Raw genomic sequence first — 19,030 nt, 5'->3', positions numbered from 1 at the left:
AAGAACAACACTTCCTCATACAGGCCACCCATAGGTCACACACACACACACACACACACACACACACACACACACACACACACACAAACACACACACACACACACACACACGCACACACACACAAAATGTGGACAGGGAGGCAAGCACGAGCCCATGCATGACAACAAACAGATGCAAATGCACACACACATGCTCACAGACGCACGCACGTACACACACACACACACAGAGCCAACAAATCAGCACGGCACATATTGACATGGTTTGACAGATGAATTAAGTAAATGATTTTATAAGGAGATTAAAAGGATTTTAATTTACGCAATCTCTCTTTGGTCCCCCTGTCCCTCCCTCCCCTCAGCTTTACCTCTCCCTCTCTCTCCCCTCTATCTCCCTCCACTTTCTCTCGCTCATGAACTGAGGGGAAGAAAATCAGCGCACAGAGAAAAGACATGAAGAAAAAATTTACAGACCAATGGATAAATAAAAGAGTTAACCTTAATATCATTCTATTTGAAGCAAGCATTTATGTTTTTTTTTTTTTAGTCTTCATTAAATCCTTTTATAGCTCACATTTCCTCACTGCAGCTAAAAAAACACATTGTAATAATCTTTTTTAAATCAACGCAGTATTAATTAAGTATATGACGCAAATATTTATATTACAAAGAGCTAATATTTTGAGTGAAATCGAGAGTGTGAACATAATAATCGGCCTTCAGCTTTCACGGAAAATGTTTTTTCCTTAAAACAGGTTAGGTCTGAAGGGAAATGAGAAAACTGAAACATTCTGAAATATTTAGGGCCTGCATATTCCTACAAAAATAATCCAGAAAAAATAATTTTTTCTGTTTGATTTCCTTCATCATTGTAACATTAGTGTGATTAGACAAAAAGAACACACTTAACGCAGGCTGAATCATAACTGAGCGTTTTCCTTTGCTGCAGATTATTTATTAACAAATACTCACACTTCAATTAAAGGTTTTGCTTATTAATATCCTTATTAATATAGTGTTGAGAGTTTTCTTTAACAGCACCTTTCGATGGTTTAATTTACAACAAGCAAAATTTGACCAATGGGGTGAAACATTTTTTTTACTCACCATTACAAACAATAAAACGTGTAAAAATTCTGTGTAATTAAAAAAAAACTACATTATGACACAAAAATATGATTAAAAAATCAGAGCAGTCGTGCTTCTCTGAGAATCATCTGCAGTAACGTTTGCCTGACTGTCTGCATGGCCATTGCGCGACTCACCAGCCGTCTTCTCACTTCACACCCACTGACAAAACCCACTAAATCCACTAAAGTTGCTGTCGAAAATACGTCTTAATGATATGCAAATGGTATGTATAAGGTGGCATGAGGGGAATGCAATTATGTTAACAGCTTAAGTGCTTGTTGTTGTTATTATTATTATCGGTATGATCATCATTATCCCTAATATTTTAATTAGTCAAGGAAAGCAATGTCGGAGAGCAAAGTAGAGGAGGTCTGAGTTGAGCGAAAAAAAAACAGGATGGATAAAATGATGCGTAGATGGGTAGATGGACAAACGGATAGACAGAAGAGAAGTTTTCTGAAATGTAGATAAGTGATTACCTTGTGTACACTGGCACAGACTTCCACAGGTAAAGCAGGCATATGCCACAGGGAAATATCGAAAATGAATGTGTGTATTTCACTCAATATATTTGTGCTTAATTATGTGTTACTGAGCTTAAGCATACACACATGAACCAAAACCTGGTGAAACGCTTAGTTTAATTTGCAAATCACATTTAGAATTGTATGTTTTACCCTTAAACTGATGGTAAAGCTATGATTCTTAAACTACACAACACGAAACGTCATGAAACAATGTACAGAACTGCAGTTAGGGTCTTTCTGCTCTCAAAAATATTCAGAATAAAGATAAATCTGAGTTTTCTCTTGCTGATGTGTCATTTGTTTAAAAAAAAATTGTTCATTCAGATCAGAACCACAAAAACTGAAATAATTACACTCCAAACAAACAAACACTTAACAAGAACAACAAATAAGATTAAAGTCTCTAGCTCAACATTTGCAAACCCCTATTATTTAAATAAATTTGTGAAAAATATGAAAATAATAACTCAAATAAAAATAAAAAAAATTTTCTACTCTAAAATAAAGGGATCTATTTCATGTGATGTGCTTTAACCCTAAAGATGTAAACTTATAGTGTAGGTGAGAGTCTATGCATGTAAAGGGGACACCTTTCACCCACACAAAAAAATCTTAAAATCACATCAGATCTTAAAACTTTCATGTTTGAGAAACATGTCAGATGTGCATGAGCTTTTCCTTTCCTTTCAATTCAGGTCTTTAAACACAGGGTTTCTGTCGTAGGACACAGATTTTTACTGAAAGTGTGATTCAACGTAACTGAATGAAATTCTTTTACTAAAGAGCTACAATCACTTGAACCAAAATAACCTGCACAGACATGTATATTTTAATTTTTTATGCATATATGTTGTGAACTTCTGAAATTAAAGAATGGGTTTGCAGGCTGACCAGTATTCGTGCCAGGACTGGATTCAAGCTGTTTACTCCCTAAATCACACTGATCACTTCAGCTAAATCCATGTGTGACTTGTGCTGTTTTAAAAAGGAAAATCTATGTGCATATTAGCATAAATTACCTTAATGTTTGACTTAGTTTGCCTTAATTGTGTATTTCCATGAAACACATTTTACATGTTAAACACACACACTGCTGTCCAAGTCGCCAATAAATGAATCTGCCTTTCTACAGCATCTTCAATGCACACCTAAAAGAGCAAAGCGCTGGCAAAAGGAGCAGCTCAGCGGCACTTGCCTGTTTAGTGTGTGTGTGTGTGTGTGTGTAACTGTCTCTAATTCCTGTGCAGGCCACACGCTGAGTTGCCCGTCTGAAATTCAACCTCCTCTGGCATTTAAGAGCGCAGCTCTCCCCCTCGCCTCCTCCCTCCTCTCTTATGGGCCCTTCTCCTCCCGTCTCTCCACGTTATTCCTGTAACCTCAATGCCCTGTTACCTTGCTTATTCTCCGCTTGGATGGATACACACATAAAAACATACATGTGCGAGCAGAAACTCATGCACACATGCATAGATACAGGCAGACTCTGACAAAGATAGAGTGTTGTCCTAAAAAGACAATTTGGCTCAAAGTAAAACAATGTCTTAAAAACAGAGAAAGTGAAGAAGAAAGTATGTCTCTGTGGTGTGGAGTGTGTGTGCATGTGTGTGCAGGTGTGTCAGTGTGTAAATCTTGCTCCCAGGTGGAGGGACAGAGATTGTGCTCTTCTAACCACTGAGTGAGAGCTGCTGTCCGGATACTGCAGCCACACATACATACACACAGAAACGCAGACAGTGAACGCGTGCTACCTGACAGCAGAAACAACCTTGACATGGTACCGGCCACCTCTGCTGCATACCAGCACATACACACAAACACACACAAACAGACTCACACAGTGGGAGACGATGGCAATGAAAGTTGAATGATGGGTAAAGAGGTAAGATTAAAAGGTAAAATTTACCTACTCTTGTTCAGAGTGCATTAAAAAACACTCGGATAATGGGTGTCCTACCGAATCCATCGGCGATACCGGGTCATTGTCATGTCAACCTCCTCCGGAAAAAAACAAGAAAATTGTTTACAAAAATCAAAGTTTTTATATGTCTCCTCCCTCCTCCTCTTCTTTCTCTTGTCTCTCTCTTGGTCCTTCCTTCCGCTTGGAGGGAGCAATACAATTACCAGGCTCTGCGCTGCCTGCACTGATCGGCTCTGCGAGAGTGTGTGTATATGTGAGGGAGTGTGTCTGCGCGATGTGTGTATGTGAGAGCCAGGGAGAGGGGGCTATAGGCACACACACAGCCAGCCGGCAAGGCAGTTGGGACGGAAAGCTGTGCCGCTGTCCTAATCAACGACTTAAAGCCCCGATAGCAGCTCATGAATATTAAGCAGTGTTTTGCATATGCAGTCCCTTAGGTCCAGGTTGTGCTGTGATTGGTAGACACTGGACCAATTGCTACAGGGATGGGTGGAGTAAGGGGTGGAGAAAAGCAGGGAGAGCAAGAGAGAGAGGGAGAAGAGCAGGTGGAGAGGGAGGGATCAGACAAAGAGGGAAGAGAGAGGGAGGGAGCGAAGAGGAGAGGAGAGAGACAGGTGAGGGAAAGATTTAAAGCAATACATCCCACTCTCTTTCTTTCTTTGTCTCTTTATCGGCCAATCTTTGTGTTTCTGTCCCTCAGACCAAGTATCTCTCACAAGCCTGCCTCCGCTGTTTCATGCACCCGTGTTGGAAATGACCACACAGTCAGAGAGTAAAAGAAATGTTAGGCAATGTTTGGAAACTTTTAAAATGATTGCCAAAAGTAATGTTTAGGCTAAGCTGCATTTTGAGAGAATTGCCTATATGTGGAGAGGATTATTATATCACCTCTGGAAAACACAAAATTGGCCTAATCAGATAGGAGATCAAAGCAAAATGTATAAGCTTGACACAGAGCCTAAATAATACGTCACACTGCCTAAACTCACGTACACACACACACACACACACACACACACACACACACACACATACTCACTCACACATTCACACAAACACACACAGCACAGCAGAGCCCATCACAGCTCAGCAGTAAAATACGGGATTATGGCAATTCCAGGGACCTTGTTCTTTGTTGTGGAATGATTTGGGAATGATTGGGACAAGGTTTCCCCCGCTGCATGCTGTTTTGTTGAGCTCCCTGCCATCTTGGCACCAGCATGCCATGTATTTACAGTATATCCAATATTTCTGACACTTTGGAATGTAGGTATTGACAAAGCCAGACCGAATCTCTGGAGAGGAGGAGAGAGAAAAGGAAAAGAGAGTGTGAGGAGAGTGGGAAGGGTTTTTTCTCAAAAAGGAGAAAACTGGAAACCTACAGGGAGACTTAGATCTTTTTCTTTCTTTCTTTCTTTCTTTCTTTCTTTCTTTCTTTCTTTCTTTCTTTCCAATGTTAAGATACTGATGCACACAGACAGAGGATGGAGAAGAGAGAGAGAGAGAGAGAGAGAGAGAGAGAGAGAGAGAGAGAGAGATGGAGAGAAAAAAATCAGAAGGGTGGAAAGGGGGGATTCTAAGATGAAAGAGAGTAGTTGTGATTAGCAGGTTTGGAGGAGAACAGATAATAAAACATTTCCTGAAACCAATCTCTGCTTTGATGTATGTTTGTGCGTATGTGCATGTGTGTGTTTGTACAATACTGCAGCCTACTTTTCTCCCTGTCTCATGCAAACTAACAAACGAGTTAAATGCTAAACATCTCAGTTCTTCGAGCTGACAGCAGCAAGTTCATGTGCTTTTTACTCCATTGAAAGATCCTGTTATTTGCTTATATATAAATTACCATGCTTTCTTACTGCCCAAGAAATATATGATAAAACCTTTTAACCCAGAAAACAGCACTAAAATACACAATGTTCACAGATATCTACAGCAACACACCAATGACTCTTAGAAACAGTAACAGAAAGAACTAATATATGTGCCTTCACACATACAGATGAAGGCTGAATCTAACTTTAAAGCTTAAAGAAATACTTTAAAGTGATACCTCCTATAAAAAATAACTGAAGAAAGGAAGAAAGCATTACTATAGTGGGTTTTGTGTACCGTATATTGGCATTTCTCTAACATATGAGGTTAAGAAAATGCTAGACAAATAAGAGGTGATTGTTTAACAGTTTACTAAAGTCTAAAAGGGAGAATAATTCATTGAAGGATCACAGAAGTCAAGCAGATCTTATGTGATGTTTGAAAGCAGACACACATACACAATATGTATGCAAACTCATGTAAACACAGATGCTCAAAGGTTCATGTACACGAACACAAAAACACACACGGTTATGATGTATCCAGGGGCTTATAAGCATCGACAAAGATGAGTGTGAATCAATGCTGCCGTCACTACTGGGCAAACAAATCTTTTACCAAAACCATTCTCTCTAACACACACACACACAAACACACACAGACAATCTGCTATTTCCGTGTTTGTGAAGAAACAATAAGATTCATGTATGGAATGTGTATTCAATGCTTTGCTCAACATGCATAACATGTATTGAAAAATAGGAAATGTGCTTTTGTGGGAAATTAATTTCACACATTCAAGGATCTTTTTTACGTTCTCATCCCTTCTCACATCTTTCCCACTTTGTCATTAAAGATATAATTAATATTAACACTGAAGCATAAAAACAGTATGAAATGTAATATTTTTTAGTCATGCATTGTATAGATAAAATAAATATTATAGAATTAATTATTGTTATGACACTGAGGAGCATCAACCATGCTAAAATGAGTCCAGATATTAAATAGCTTAATAAAAACAACCCAAAACTGATTTAACACAAAACACTTTGTGGTTAATTTTATGTGTGTATGGAAGCACGCTGCTTTGTAGTAGTTTATAGATAAACATATTTAGTGTCATTTTGTAAATTATATTTATGCAGTTTGCATCAAAAACTGATTTTGAGGACAGTGACAGTTCTAGGATTAAATCTAAGGGTCTGGATTCAAAGCAAACACTTCTGTACATTTATTATGTAAACAGAAAAACTCTTATGGTGGTTCGCTCATTACACACTACACACATAAACCCACAATCTAGATCGTTCTAAAAATCATACCCTTCCACTGTTCCACTTTGACTTCTAAATGCAAACACTCACAATTTCATAAATACTAGTTTCATCCTTAACATTTCCAAAACCCCCTGTCTTTTTACTTCACTCTTCTTCTCCCTCCTCCCCTCCCCCTGTCTATTGATTGGCTCACAGACAGTGTGTATGTTGACAGTGACCCCTTTAGGCCACTTCTGTTTTCTTCTCTTCCTGGACAAACACAGCTGACACACAAACCACCTAAACACAAACCTATTACACTAAAAGCCAGGGAAATACCCTTTTGTGTTCATGTGTATGTGGGCTTCTTTGGTAATCAAATTCACACACTGGATAAAAACCAAAACACAATACAACAGAAATGCCATTATAATCAATAATTTCATGTCTGTATGTATTACACAAGAGTGACTTGGTGTTCTATCTGCAGTTTAGTTATTATGTGAAATCTATTGTACTGTTTTTAACACTGGCTTCTGTTGAGTGTGCCTTTTTATGTGTGAGTGGGTTTTGACCCTGTGGTGGCAGCCTGTTGACATCTGTGGAAGAATTATCTGCTGCAACTCATACTGACATCAATCACGCCACTCAATAGGCCACAGCAAGTTCATTCAGGGCAGCGTTGGTGAGCATGTGTGTGTGTCTGCACTGGTCAAAAATATCTTTAACAAATTCAAGAGGTGGTCACTTAAGCAGTTGACCTCAGGCCACCAGTTGACACATGGGCGTCTGTCATAAATTTACAGCTCTTGACCGAAGCCAAAATGGCAAACAAAGCTCCGGCGCCGATTCACGGTGCTTGATTGATGATTGCCTTGGAAAGTATTTTGTGATTATTAAAAAGAGAATTATGTCAGTGTGTTTTATTGGTGGTAACTGTACTAGAAAGTAAAGATGGAGCAAAATCTAAATTAACCACTTAGAACATTTTACATGACACACAGTGCTGAACTCTGCTCTCGTAAACGCAAAGAGAGCTGCCAAGAGCAGGCAGAGAGAGAAGGGGAGGTGAGGGTGTAGTTCACTACCGGCCAACAGAGGGAGCTATGGACTCTGGTCAGCTTAACCATCAACTACAGCATTGAGAATCAGTGATGTGTGTTTCAATGAGTGCATGTGTGGTTGTTTCTAATCATACCTGCATTTAAAAAAATTCCATTTAAGATTTGATTACAACTAAAAACCTTAACACACAGAAACACACAAACAGAGACACACAAGCAGTTATAATGCCAGCAGGAACAGGGGAGATGGAGCTAAGTTATCTGATAGCTCTGTCAGCAGGTACAGCAGAACACAGTGTGGAAACGGCCAATTTGACCACAGACCCCCTGCCCTGATCCCAAACCAGCTGCACACTGAACCCAGAGAGACGGAGAGAGAGAGAAACGGCTAAAGTGTGGGAGAGAATCTCAAAAGAGGGGAGATAAAGTGAGATGGGGACCTGAAAATACATAGCTGTCAACAAATTGTCCAATTGGTTTTATAGCAGTGACAGTTTTTGCAGTCACTAGGTGTTATTACATAAACACTACACTTAAGGTGGAGTTCATTTGAGGCTATTTGAGTGTATTTATCCATGTTTCTACGCTTTGAAACTAGTATTTTACATTGAAAGCTTTGGTGAAATGAGGTTGTTGCAAGTATATCATTTAGTCTCCAAACGAAAGAAGAAAACTATACAAAGATATTAATAAAAACAGTCAATCGGACATATAAAAGGTGAATCACTGCTTAGATTTAAATAAAGAAATAAATAAAATGTGATGCTTGAGCTACTAATATCACACTGAACTAATAACCAGACTTTTAATACTTCATCTAGGTGTAAATTGTGCATACTGAAGATTTGGACAGTCACATTCACACTGTGAGGACATTCAAAGTTCTCGTATAAGGGTGTATGCAGTATGTACCATACCTACAGTGTATACAGATAAGGAAAGCATATACCACACATGTGAAGGTACAATAATCTTATTCATATTCTTTACATTTGCAAGTTAGTTCAACATATAAGTAGCTGACTTTAGTTTGCAGCGTTTGATCTACCGGAATCAGAGTCTGAAAAAGACAGTGTTTGAGCACTTAGTTTTGCCAAACAAATGTGTAGATGGTTATTAAGTTTATGCACAGGTGCAACTTCTCCCAAATGAAAACATTTTTCAGGCACCAACACCAACACGCCTACATAATACTTGTACGCTGGTAATATTAACACGGTGAGAAAATCAATAAAGATTACCTGCCACACTGGGTAACATTTACAGATTTGATTTTTGTTGGTTGCTGACTTTTTAAGAGTGTGCATGAGTGTGCGTGTGTTTTATTCGTTCCCAGGGAGGGAATGGGGCAGTGATGTTGATCAAGGCCAAGGAGAACAGCAGCTGTTGGGAAAAGCTGCTGGGTTTAGGGGGCTTTCTGGAGCCTGTCACCAAAACTCTTCCTGGTAACCTTTGGAAGGGGGAATGCTGAAATCTCTCACACACACACACACACACACACACACACACACACACACACACGCACACACACGCACACACACACACACACACACACACACATCACAAACCAAAGATCAAGTGTTATTAAGAACATAGACTCTGTAACACATGTTAAGAATGTAATGTACAGGTATGTGCAGATTCAAACATGAAATGAATATTCTTATTCCACATGTAACAACCCTGAGACTCATGCACTCACATTCACACTCACACACACATGATTATAATCTTTGTGGATGTATGTTGTGTTTTCTTTAGAACAGAGAGACATGTGACAGCCCTGCTATTCTATACAAAGGTCAGGAAGGATTCACAGCTTGGAAGAAATGTGTGTGTGTATGTGTGTGTGTGTGTGTGTGTGTGTGTGTGTGTGTGTGTGTGTGTGTGTGTGTGTGTGTGCGTGTGTGCAAGATGAAGAAGAGATAGAGAGACTGAGAGACAGATATGAAAAGAGAGGTAGGGTAAAGAAAGAGTGAATATGTGTATAATTAGGTGATAAAAATGGCGAGAGAGAAAGTTATATGGAAAAGGTGACCTTAGACTAAAAAGGTAGCATTAACCTTCTTTACACTATCACATGGTTTCTCTGTTTCACTGATACATAAGCATACATTTGGATCACAACATGCACAAAAGCACACTGTGCACAAGTTAGATTCACTAAGACTTAATTAGTTGCTGAGGGTATTTAGTATTAGTTAAGTCATATGGCCAACAAAGATGATGGAGCACACACTCACATGCACACAGACACACACACAAACACAGACTAGGTCAGTTGCGGTCACCATCCTGTCAGTGGTCAGATTGAAGGTTGGCTGGGCCGCACCTCATCAAAGAGTGAAAGGAGTGACCTCATCAAGCAGGGACAGGAAAAAGGGGAAGGCTTTGGGCTGGACTGAGGTTTAACCTCATCAAACGTGGACAGACAGGGCAGACATGATAGATGTCAAAGCTGACGAGCTCTCTTAGTGTGTTTGTGAGGGTGCACATAATTTCCATTCAGCCAAGTCTGCTCCCGCCAAAGTGTATGTGGTATGAGTAGAATACAATGGCTCCAACTTCAGCTTTCATTCATACATCTATATATGTGTCTGTTAAAGTGTGACTGCAGCAATCAGTTATGCACTGACATCAGTTTGTTAATGAACAAAGGGAACAAACAAAGAAATCACCAAATGTCTGCAGGATAAATGATGTGGATCAGTTTTATGTTGAGGTTTAAGGGTTTGGCAATGAAAAAGGAAGGGGAATTAAAGGTGGACTGGTCAGGGTACTAAATAAATGAACAGACAACACAAAAAGCAAGGTGTTTTTTTTTCACCTATTGGAAAATAAGCAATGAATATACATATATTTTTTTATTGCTGCAGTCTGTTTTGTCATTGGTTTGACCTTATGATCTCTCAGAACCTCACTGCCACCACCTCCTTCCTTCTTATCCTCGAGTTTTGATATATTCCCAGGGATAAATTAGAACGAGGATGTAATTATATACACAGTGAGGTTTTTTTTTGTATCTGAGCATAGTAAGAAAGCTGTGTGTGTGTGTGTGTTTCCCTGAATGTGTGTCTGTATAAAGCAGTGTTTTGTATTGAAATAGGTGACTTCGGAGAGGTGCGCTCCTTTAATTACGCCGCTCTCAAACAGAACATGAGTGGGCTATTCCAGTGGGATTAGTCATCTCTCAGTGCTGTCTCTTTGTTAGCGCAACACACACATAATACACACACAGATACTCAGACACGAATGTACGCCTGCCAAAAAAGCCCCTCTTTCCAAGAGTTCAACACTCAATTTATTCAAACTGAGGTGCAAGCCAAGTGAATAATTCCACTACTAATAAAGACGGTAAGAGAGAGTGTGTGTACTGGGGAGATGAAGGGGGAAATGGGATAAAACAACAGGGTTGAGAGGAAAGGTAATCTTAAAAAAAAAAAAAAAAAAAAAAAAGATTTTCAAGGACGACAAAATGTGAAATCTAGCCTCAATAACTATTTCCAGTTTCAATTGAAACTGGTGAGCGTAGAGATTTGATTTATGTGTTAATGTTTACAGGTTACAAATCATTCTCTCTGAATTTTACACTCAGTTTGTCAAAGCTAAATTGACTTCATGTCTCAAAAAACTGAATCCAACACACCACGAATATGCACATGTTACTATATGTCGTATCATGTGGGGTGAGTTAAAGCCAAGTAACATTACATACAGTCATCCATCCATGTCAGTTGATAATGTTGGCAGTGCATTAACGTTTTGTTTAATATTTAGCAGGTGAGTAGTTTTTTAGCCTTATCTAGTCTACAAGCTGATATTCAGGTTCAACAGAGGATAAAGACACCTGCTCCTATGAGTTCACATGTGAAGACACACTGAAAAGCTTTTGTTAGTTATGGTTTAAATAAAAAACAATTTTCTTTGTTAAAAAATACAGTTTGCAATGAAATATTATGATTGGTTGTGTATTATATTCTCAGACAATGTCTACTTACTTTTTAGATCTTTTTTATTTATTTTAGCCTTATCTAGGCAACAAGTTGACATAAGATTTGCATCAAGGTTCAACTGAGGATAAAGACACATGTTAAGATTAGAAGAGGACACACTGAAAGGCTAATAATAGTTGTGGCTCAAAATGAGTTTTTACTTTGTGGAGAATACATTTTGTAATGAGCTACTGTGATGCATTGGGTTCTGTAATCTATTACATTATTTCATGACAATATATACTAAGAATAACAACAGGTAGCCAGCTAATAAATCTCAATGACAGTTCTTCAGCACCTAACAGGACACCAGCAGGTAAATGACAAACAACAGACTTAAAATCTAAAATGACTCATATTTGTCCTTGATGAAAAAAACAGTGACAAAAGCAACAAAATCTTTAAACAGCAACAGTAAGTAGAAATCTTTGTCAACATCCTAAATCCCTAAACAGAGCAAAATCCTCTTGAACTCAACAAATTAAAGAAGCAAAAATGTCTGCTACTCAACCAGCTCAGACAAATGGGGAGAAAATATATTTTAATGATTGCAAAAATGTTTAAAGTGGCTAAACCTTTGATGCAGGGTGATATATCATCCACAATACAGCATGCATCCTGGTGGATTACTATTTACTTGGTGACGGTTGCAATGAAAGACAAAAAAAATGCTGCTAAGAAGAAGAATAAACAGTAATGCATTATTTCTGTGTCTGCAAAGTGTTTAGTGATCTGTTTGTATATTTCACTGATACTTGAAGAAGAACATACCCCAGCTGTTGATTTCAATCTGAATACTGCCCTAATGTTGAGAATGGTTCAAATTCATTTTAATAAATCATATTAAAGACCACACTGTATCTTTCACTTGTCGCTCTCTGTGTGGAAGGCTTCATTCTAACATCGCGTTCCTCCTATCACTTGAAGCTGCTGTTACTTACTTGACTGTCTGTGCTGTAAGATGGTGAAAATCAGTTAATTTGTTATACTAGATGGGTAATGTTATTGCATTTAAAGAGCAAAAGGGAGTACAACAGTCCACAGTGCAAAATACACAGAACATAAACACACTCCACTTCATCTGTGTCTGTGTCTAATGACGTGTGTGAGTAATTACTTTAAAGCCAATTGTGCGGGTGTTTAAGTGTCTGTGCTCATGTATGTTTTTATCTGGGCTTTTGTCTACGTCTGTGCCTGCAATGAGTGTGTTTAATGGTGTGTGTGGAAATAATCACTTAATCGTCGAGCTGCCTCCATTTGAGAAGTGTGTGTATGTGTGTCCTCGTGGCGCTACAGTTTCACTGCAAAATATGCAAAACGATCTGCGAGTGTGGACGCTGAACAAAAATGGAAAGCTGAGACCATAAGATGTGTCGCTGAGAGGAGGACGAGGATAACAATCTGAGAAAAAGGAACCGGAGAAAACAGTGGGAGAAAGACAGACCTCAACTCTTTATCTCTCTGTCTAATTCTCCACAATAACCCTTCCCTCCAACGTTGCTCTCCAAACCGTCGGCCTGTGAATTTATAGTTGACCCAATGATTGCTTCTTGGGCCATGATGGCTGTAAATTGCTTTGCCATTTGGTAAATGTTGGCAGTTAGAAGGTATACAAGTAATTATTTCCGCTTGTGCTGATTGAGACATAATTCCAAGACGAGGCCCTGGAAAAATGACAGCATTTCGAAACAACTCTGTTTTAATTTCCCAGCATTCCTAATTAGAATCTGTATGAACACGGGGAGTTTTTTATGTGGTTTCCTCCAATGGGGCCAGAAATAATTAAACTGTCAAGGGGAAATAAATACGTATAAACAAGGCATAATTTTTACAGCGCGCAGCACCTTGTCAGGCCGTGACTTTTTGTGAAGAAAAACAATGTGGGGAACAATGCAGGGGCATAGAGGACACACTGAAGCCACACATACACACACAGACAAATTGACACTTGTAGTATCAGGAGATGGAGACCTGCTGTCATCCCATTTGTGTCTCACTTTCACAAAATGACTAAATATTAGATAGTCAGTTTAATCTAAAAATCCAGGATCAGTCTAGATTTTATGACATAAAGTTCACATCCTCCTGTTGTGGAGTATTGTATCTGCAAAGTTTCATTAGAGCATTAAAAACTTTCACAAGAGTCGATCCCAGAGAGTTTCCTCAGCCTGTTGCCATAAAGACCTTTAATATCAACATCAATGTAAGATCTGTGACTCAGACTGGATTATGACACTCATCTCTTGATTTGATCAGATTTCACCTCTGGGGATGATTTGATTTGATCCCTAAAGTTTCAGCCTCATCTAATCCTATTTTTTTTGTTTGTGTGTGTGTGTGTGTGTGTGTGTGAAAACTTGGGACATTTCCTAAAAATGCAATTAAATGAAACCCTGAGATTTGTTAACACCTTTGAACCTTTAAAGTAAAAAAATAAAATAAAATAGAAAAATTCATTGTTTTCATTGACCAACTTGACTACATTTTGTTGATATATGCAATTGTAGGCAAATCTAGAAAAAAAGCTGGGACAGAAACAAACAACTGAGGCTGCATTTGCATCACCTCCTATCTCTTTTTCCAAAACACTTCTGTTTGACCTCACTGGAAAAGATAATGAGAGAAAGGAAAGATAGACATAATCCATCCTGAATTAGGGATAGCATTGCAAGTGCAACAGTAAAACTACAATATTAAGAAGTTTTATTACAAAAAGTATGTCTTGGATACTCCATACTGAGCATTCACGCCATGTTGTTTAATGCAGACACTAAACATGGACAACCAATTGAAAAATAATACCTAACTACCAAGGGGAGAACAGAAGTAAACAAATAGGACCAATGGCCCTGTAGCTCACTGGCATGTTCTATCAATAATCAATAACAACTTGAATTTGCAAGGTTCTTGTACTATGTTAGAGTCCTGTGGTCTTGATGCAGGAGATCAGTCTCCCAATAGAAGGGGGTGGTACTTTCACCAGAGGATAACTCAACAATTAAATGAAAGTCCATGTATGTCTTCTATCAGTGCTCAGTAGTAACTATATTGATATCTCTAACCATTTCCATGTTATAAGCCATCAAAATATGGTTCATTATAAGCAAACACAAGATTTGTAATATTTCCAAAATCCATTAAAAATTCAAAAATCTAAATTTCTCTAAACTCTGAACACACTTTGCAGACATTGTCCCAAGGAAGCTACATAAAAAATTTGAAATTAATCCGACCAGTAGTTTCGGAAAAGAAGATTATCAAAATCTAGACATTGATGCGCTTGAGTCTGACCCATCAAGGTCACTCAAGGTCAAAGGTCAAGTGACCCAAGTGAATGTATATATGTGACCTTTTATCAGTCCTCAATAGTAACTATATTAATATATAACCATTTCCGTGTTATAAACCATCAAAATTTGGCCCATTATAAGTAGAGGCACATTTTTAATATTTCCAAAATTCCCCAACAATTCAAAAATCTAAATTTCTCAAAACTATACACAAAATTTGTAGACATTGTCCTAAGGAAGGCACAAATTTAATTAGAAATTAATCCAACCAGTAGTTTTGTTGGAGAAGATGTTTGAAGAAATTGCTAACAAAGACGACGATGAGGAGGACAAAGATGATGAGGATGAAGATGACAACAAAGATGATACCGGACACAGTGCCCTCCCAATCCAACCTCAATTGATCTGATTCTACAAATACTTTGTAGTAAAAGTCTGGGTGATGAACTGGGAGACCTTTCACCAATTGAAAACATTTGGAGCGTCATGAAACATAAATACAAATTGAGCAGCTAGAATCTGATCTCAGACAAGAATGGAGCAAAATTCTTCTCCCAGATTCCAGCAGCTGTTCTCCTCTGGTGTTAAAAAAGAGGAGCTTCCACACAGAGCTAAACATGGCTCTATGCTAATTTTGGGAGATGTCATAAAATTCCAAATTACCTGATTATTTTTTTCTTAAGAAAATCCTTTTTTTCAAATCAGTGTTTTTGTTCCTATGTTTTATAAAGAATACAATTCCACTTTTTATTGTATAATAGAGAATATCCCAAGTTTTATGGATAATGGGGAAAATCAGCATAGATTTTTGAGTTATCCTCAAGATCACTTTGACCAGAAAACAAGAAAATCTGGATCTGGCTCCACAGTATGGGATGTTGATTCTATTTATTTCTTATTTTTTATTTTCTTGGAAATGAGGATGGCTTGTTAAAATCACACACACACAACAATGACAAGAAACACGATCAGCATATTGATGACCCAGAGAGCGATGCTGAACTAAGGAGTCTAAGAGGGCACAGTTCCCTGTTATGACAACAGAAAACAAAAGATGAGACAAAAACAAAGATGTTTCACTGCTGCCTCCACAAATACCCATTAGAAAAAAGTCCAAAGATGAAAAACCTCAGCGACAGAATAACCCCTCCTGTCCACCCATAGTGTATAGTAGCAGGATAAAATATTTACTCAGCAGTATCATACAGTACGATGCACACAATTTATCAGCATTATCAGCATAAAAGACACAAACCTGTATCATATACTAACATGCAGCATTGCAATAACACACCAAACATCTAAAATTAGGAACCTATGTGTCTTAGACTGTGAGACATAGTGTGGATTAGAGTCCAATGTCTCCTGCTCAGGTTCAGAGTGAGCTCAAACTGATAGAGAGAGCTAATGGAGATGCATTTGAACTACAGGGACTCAATTACAATCTGACATGTGGTAGACCCCAGCTTTGCCTCAATACACACACATACATGTGCACGCGTGCGAGCGCACACACACACACTCACACACACACACACACACACACTCACACGCACACACAAACGCAGTTAATACTCTACGGTCTAAATGAATCTGGTAACACAGCAGATATCACAGGCTTCATCAGGCTCTCAATGAAAGCAGTATCAGACACAAAGTGTATATTCTGGTGTAACCTGGTGATTCCATTTACTCACAGGCGCTTAGCTGACATTTTTATCTAGTGTGAGTAACAATAAATTGTATAAATTGCTTAAAATCCTTCTTTGCCAACAAACAACTAACTGGCCAAGGCAAGTGTTACAGAATCCACAGTAGCAACCAAACAATACAATAAAAAAACTCATTCTGAGTAAATCTGTCTCAGGTCAATATGGCCATGAAATGTACATTATCTTACAGCTGACCATTTTCCCCATTAGCTTTAAACACACCTCACAGCTCTACATTTCAATGTCCCCAGGTGACCATAGCCCCATACAAGCACTGGGTAAATGCATGGAGCAAATATCTGAATGGATGGGCCATAACTTTCTTCAGTTAAACAGAGAAAAAACTGAGGTAGTCATTTTTGGACCCAAGGAGGAACGTCTTAAAATCAGCATGCAGCTCCAGTCACTTCAGTTAAAAACTTCAGACCAGGCCAGGAATTTGGGTGTTGTCATGGATTCAGACCTGAATTTTAAAAACCACATACAAACAATTACAAAGTCAGCTTACTATCACCTCAAGAACATTTCTAGGATTAAGGGACTGATGTCGCAGCAAGACCTTGAAAAACTTGTCCATGCCTTCGTCTTTAGTTGAGTTGACTACTGTAACAGTATCTTCTCTGGTCTGCCTAAAAAGTCTATTCGACGACTGCAACTGATCCAGAATGCTGCTGCTCAAGTCCTCGCTAAGACCAAAAGAGTGGACCACATCAGCCCAGTTCTGAGGTCTCTACACTGGCTTCCTGTCTCTCAGAGAATAGACTTTAAAATTCTCTTACTAGCATATAAAGCACAGAATGGTTTAGGCCCAAAATACATTAGAGACCTTCTAGTCCAGTATGAACCATCCAGACCACTCAGGTCATCTGGTGCAGGTCTGCTCTGTGTTCCCAAAGTCAGAACTAAACATGGAGAATCAGCGTTCAGTTTCTATGCTCCGTATATCTGGAACAAACTACCAGAAAATATCAGGTCTGCTGAGAGTCTGAGTTCTTTTAAGTCCAGGTTAAAGACTCACCTGTTCACTGCTGCCTTTGACTGAAAGGCTTTTGACTTTTTAAATTTTATATTCTCTTTTGAAACTCTGCACTGCAACTTTTACTTTAATATGTGTGTGTTTTTATTTTTATTTTATTTTATTTTATTTTGATTTTATGTGTTGTTTTCTTACTCGCTGTTTTTAATCACCTTTTATATGTTTCTTTTATAATATTTTAAATGTGTTTCTTTTTGTTTCTTTTATTTCAATGTCCTGTGTGAAGCACCTTGAATTGCCTTGTTGCTGAAATGTGCTATACAAATAAACTTGCCTTGCCTTGCCTTGCCTTAAACACACCACTGTATTGTTTAAATACAACTGTGTATGAGTGTAAAAGACAATTAATGTTTAGAAAAAAATCCCTTAAAATAACATAAAATAAAAATAAAACAGGACTTAACAGGGAATACCCACTGTTATGAGAACTGGGACTTGTGTGTGTGAACACAAGTCCTACACAACACAACACACCTACACCTGTGCTCTACATGCCTCTGCACAGTAAGGTCAATGGTGCGCTCAGATACAAATGATTCTCATCTAATATTAATAGGATATGCTAAACGGTAACACAGAGGCAGCCTGGAACGGAATAGCATCTCTAAGTAAGTGTGTGTACACATGCATGTATTTTCGTACTGAGCAGGGAAACAAATGCCACTGGGACTGAAATAAAATTCAAAAATAATAGAACTCACCATGTTAACAACAAACTGCAAGTACACATATTAATACACTACTCGGACCACACCAGTAGTAATGGTAGTTTCACCAGAAGTATTATCATATTGTTGTTTGATGAAACACTTTAAGCAATCTTAGAAGTAAAAGTAAAATAAATGTTTGAAAGCTCCAAGGCGCTCTCTTTAAGCATTAAAATGCCTTTACTCTCACAGCATGGTCATGTGTAGACCTTAAAAAACACTTCAACACGTTTTGGCTTCAAGCCTTCATCAGCTTCATGAGGCTTAAAGCATATGTGCAAACCCTGCACACATAATCTTTAAGTAATCCAATATTTACTCTTGACTTTAATTCAGTTTTTTGGGTCAGGAGCCACACGTATTCATCTCACTATTAGAAACAATACCTTGGGTTATGTCTCTTATTTTCACATTTAGAAATTACTCCTAAGTACACAATACACCTGTTATATAATTATTAGGCTGATATTTTTCAGCTTGCATGCTTTACTAATGTCATAAGGCTGATAATGTATGAATGACAGGAGAAAGCACATTTATTTTAAGTTGGGTATCATTTTAATGCTCATGTTTTTTTGA

The 19,030-nt window shown here is 38.2% G+C and overlaps 1 protein-coding gene across 7 annotated transcripts in view; it reads right to left on the bottom strand.

Annotated features, from left to right (window-relative positions):
- Positions 1-19,030, bottom strand: part of esrrga (estrogen-related receptor gamma a) — a 151,264-nt gene that overhangs the window by 66,947 nt on the left and 65,287 nt on the right. For 4 of the 7 annotated variants that reach the window (XM_030162025.1, XM_030162045.1, XM_030162035.1 and 1 more), the window contains exon 1: positions 3,566-3,923. The exons of 2 other annotated variants lie outside the window; for them this stretch is intronic. In XM_030162025.1, the coding sequence (XP_030017885.1) occupies positions 3,566-3,621 (56 nt within the window). In that variant the 5' untranslated portion in view covers positions 3,622-3,923. Of the gene's footprint in view, positions 1-3,561; positions 3,924-19,030 lie in introns of those variants that run through there. One more of the 7 variants, XM_030162054.1, reaches the window with a different exon arrangement.

Source organism: Sphaeramia orbicularis, chromosome 3 (genome assembly GCF_902148855.1).
Source record: "Sphaeramia orbicularis chromosome 3, fSphaOr1.1, whole genome shotgun sequence".
Lineage (NCBI taxonomy): Eukaryota > Metazoa > Chordata > Actinopteri > Kurtiformes > Apogonidae > Sphaeramia > Sphaeramia orbicularis.
The sequence above is the reverse complement of the archived record's forward strand: the minus strand, read 5'-3'. Positions and strand labels throughout refer to the sequence as shown.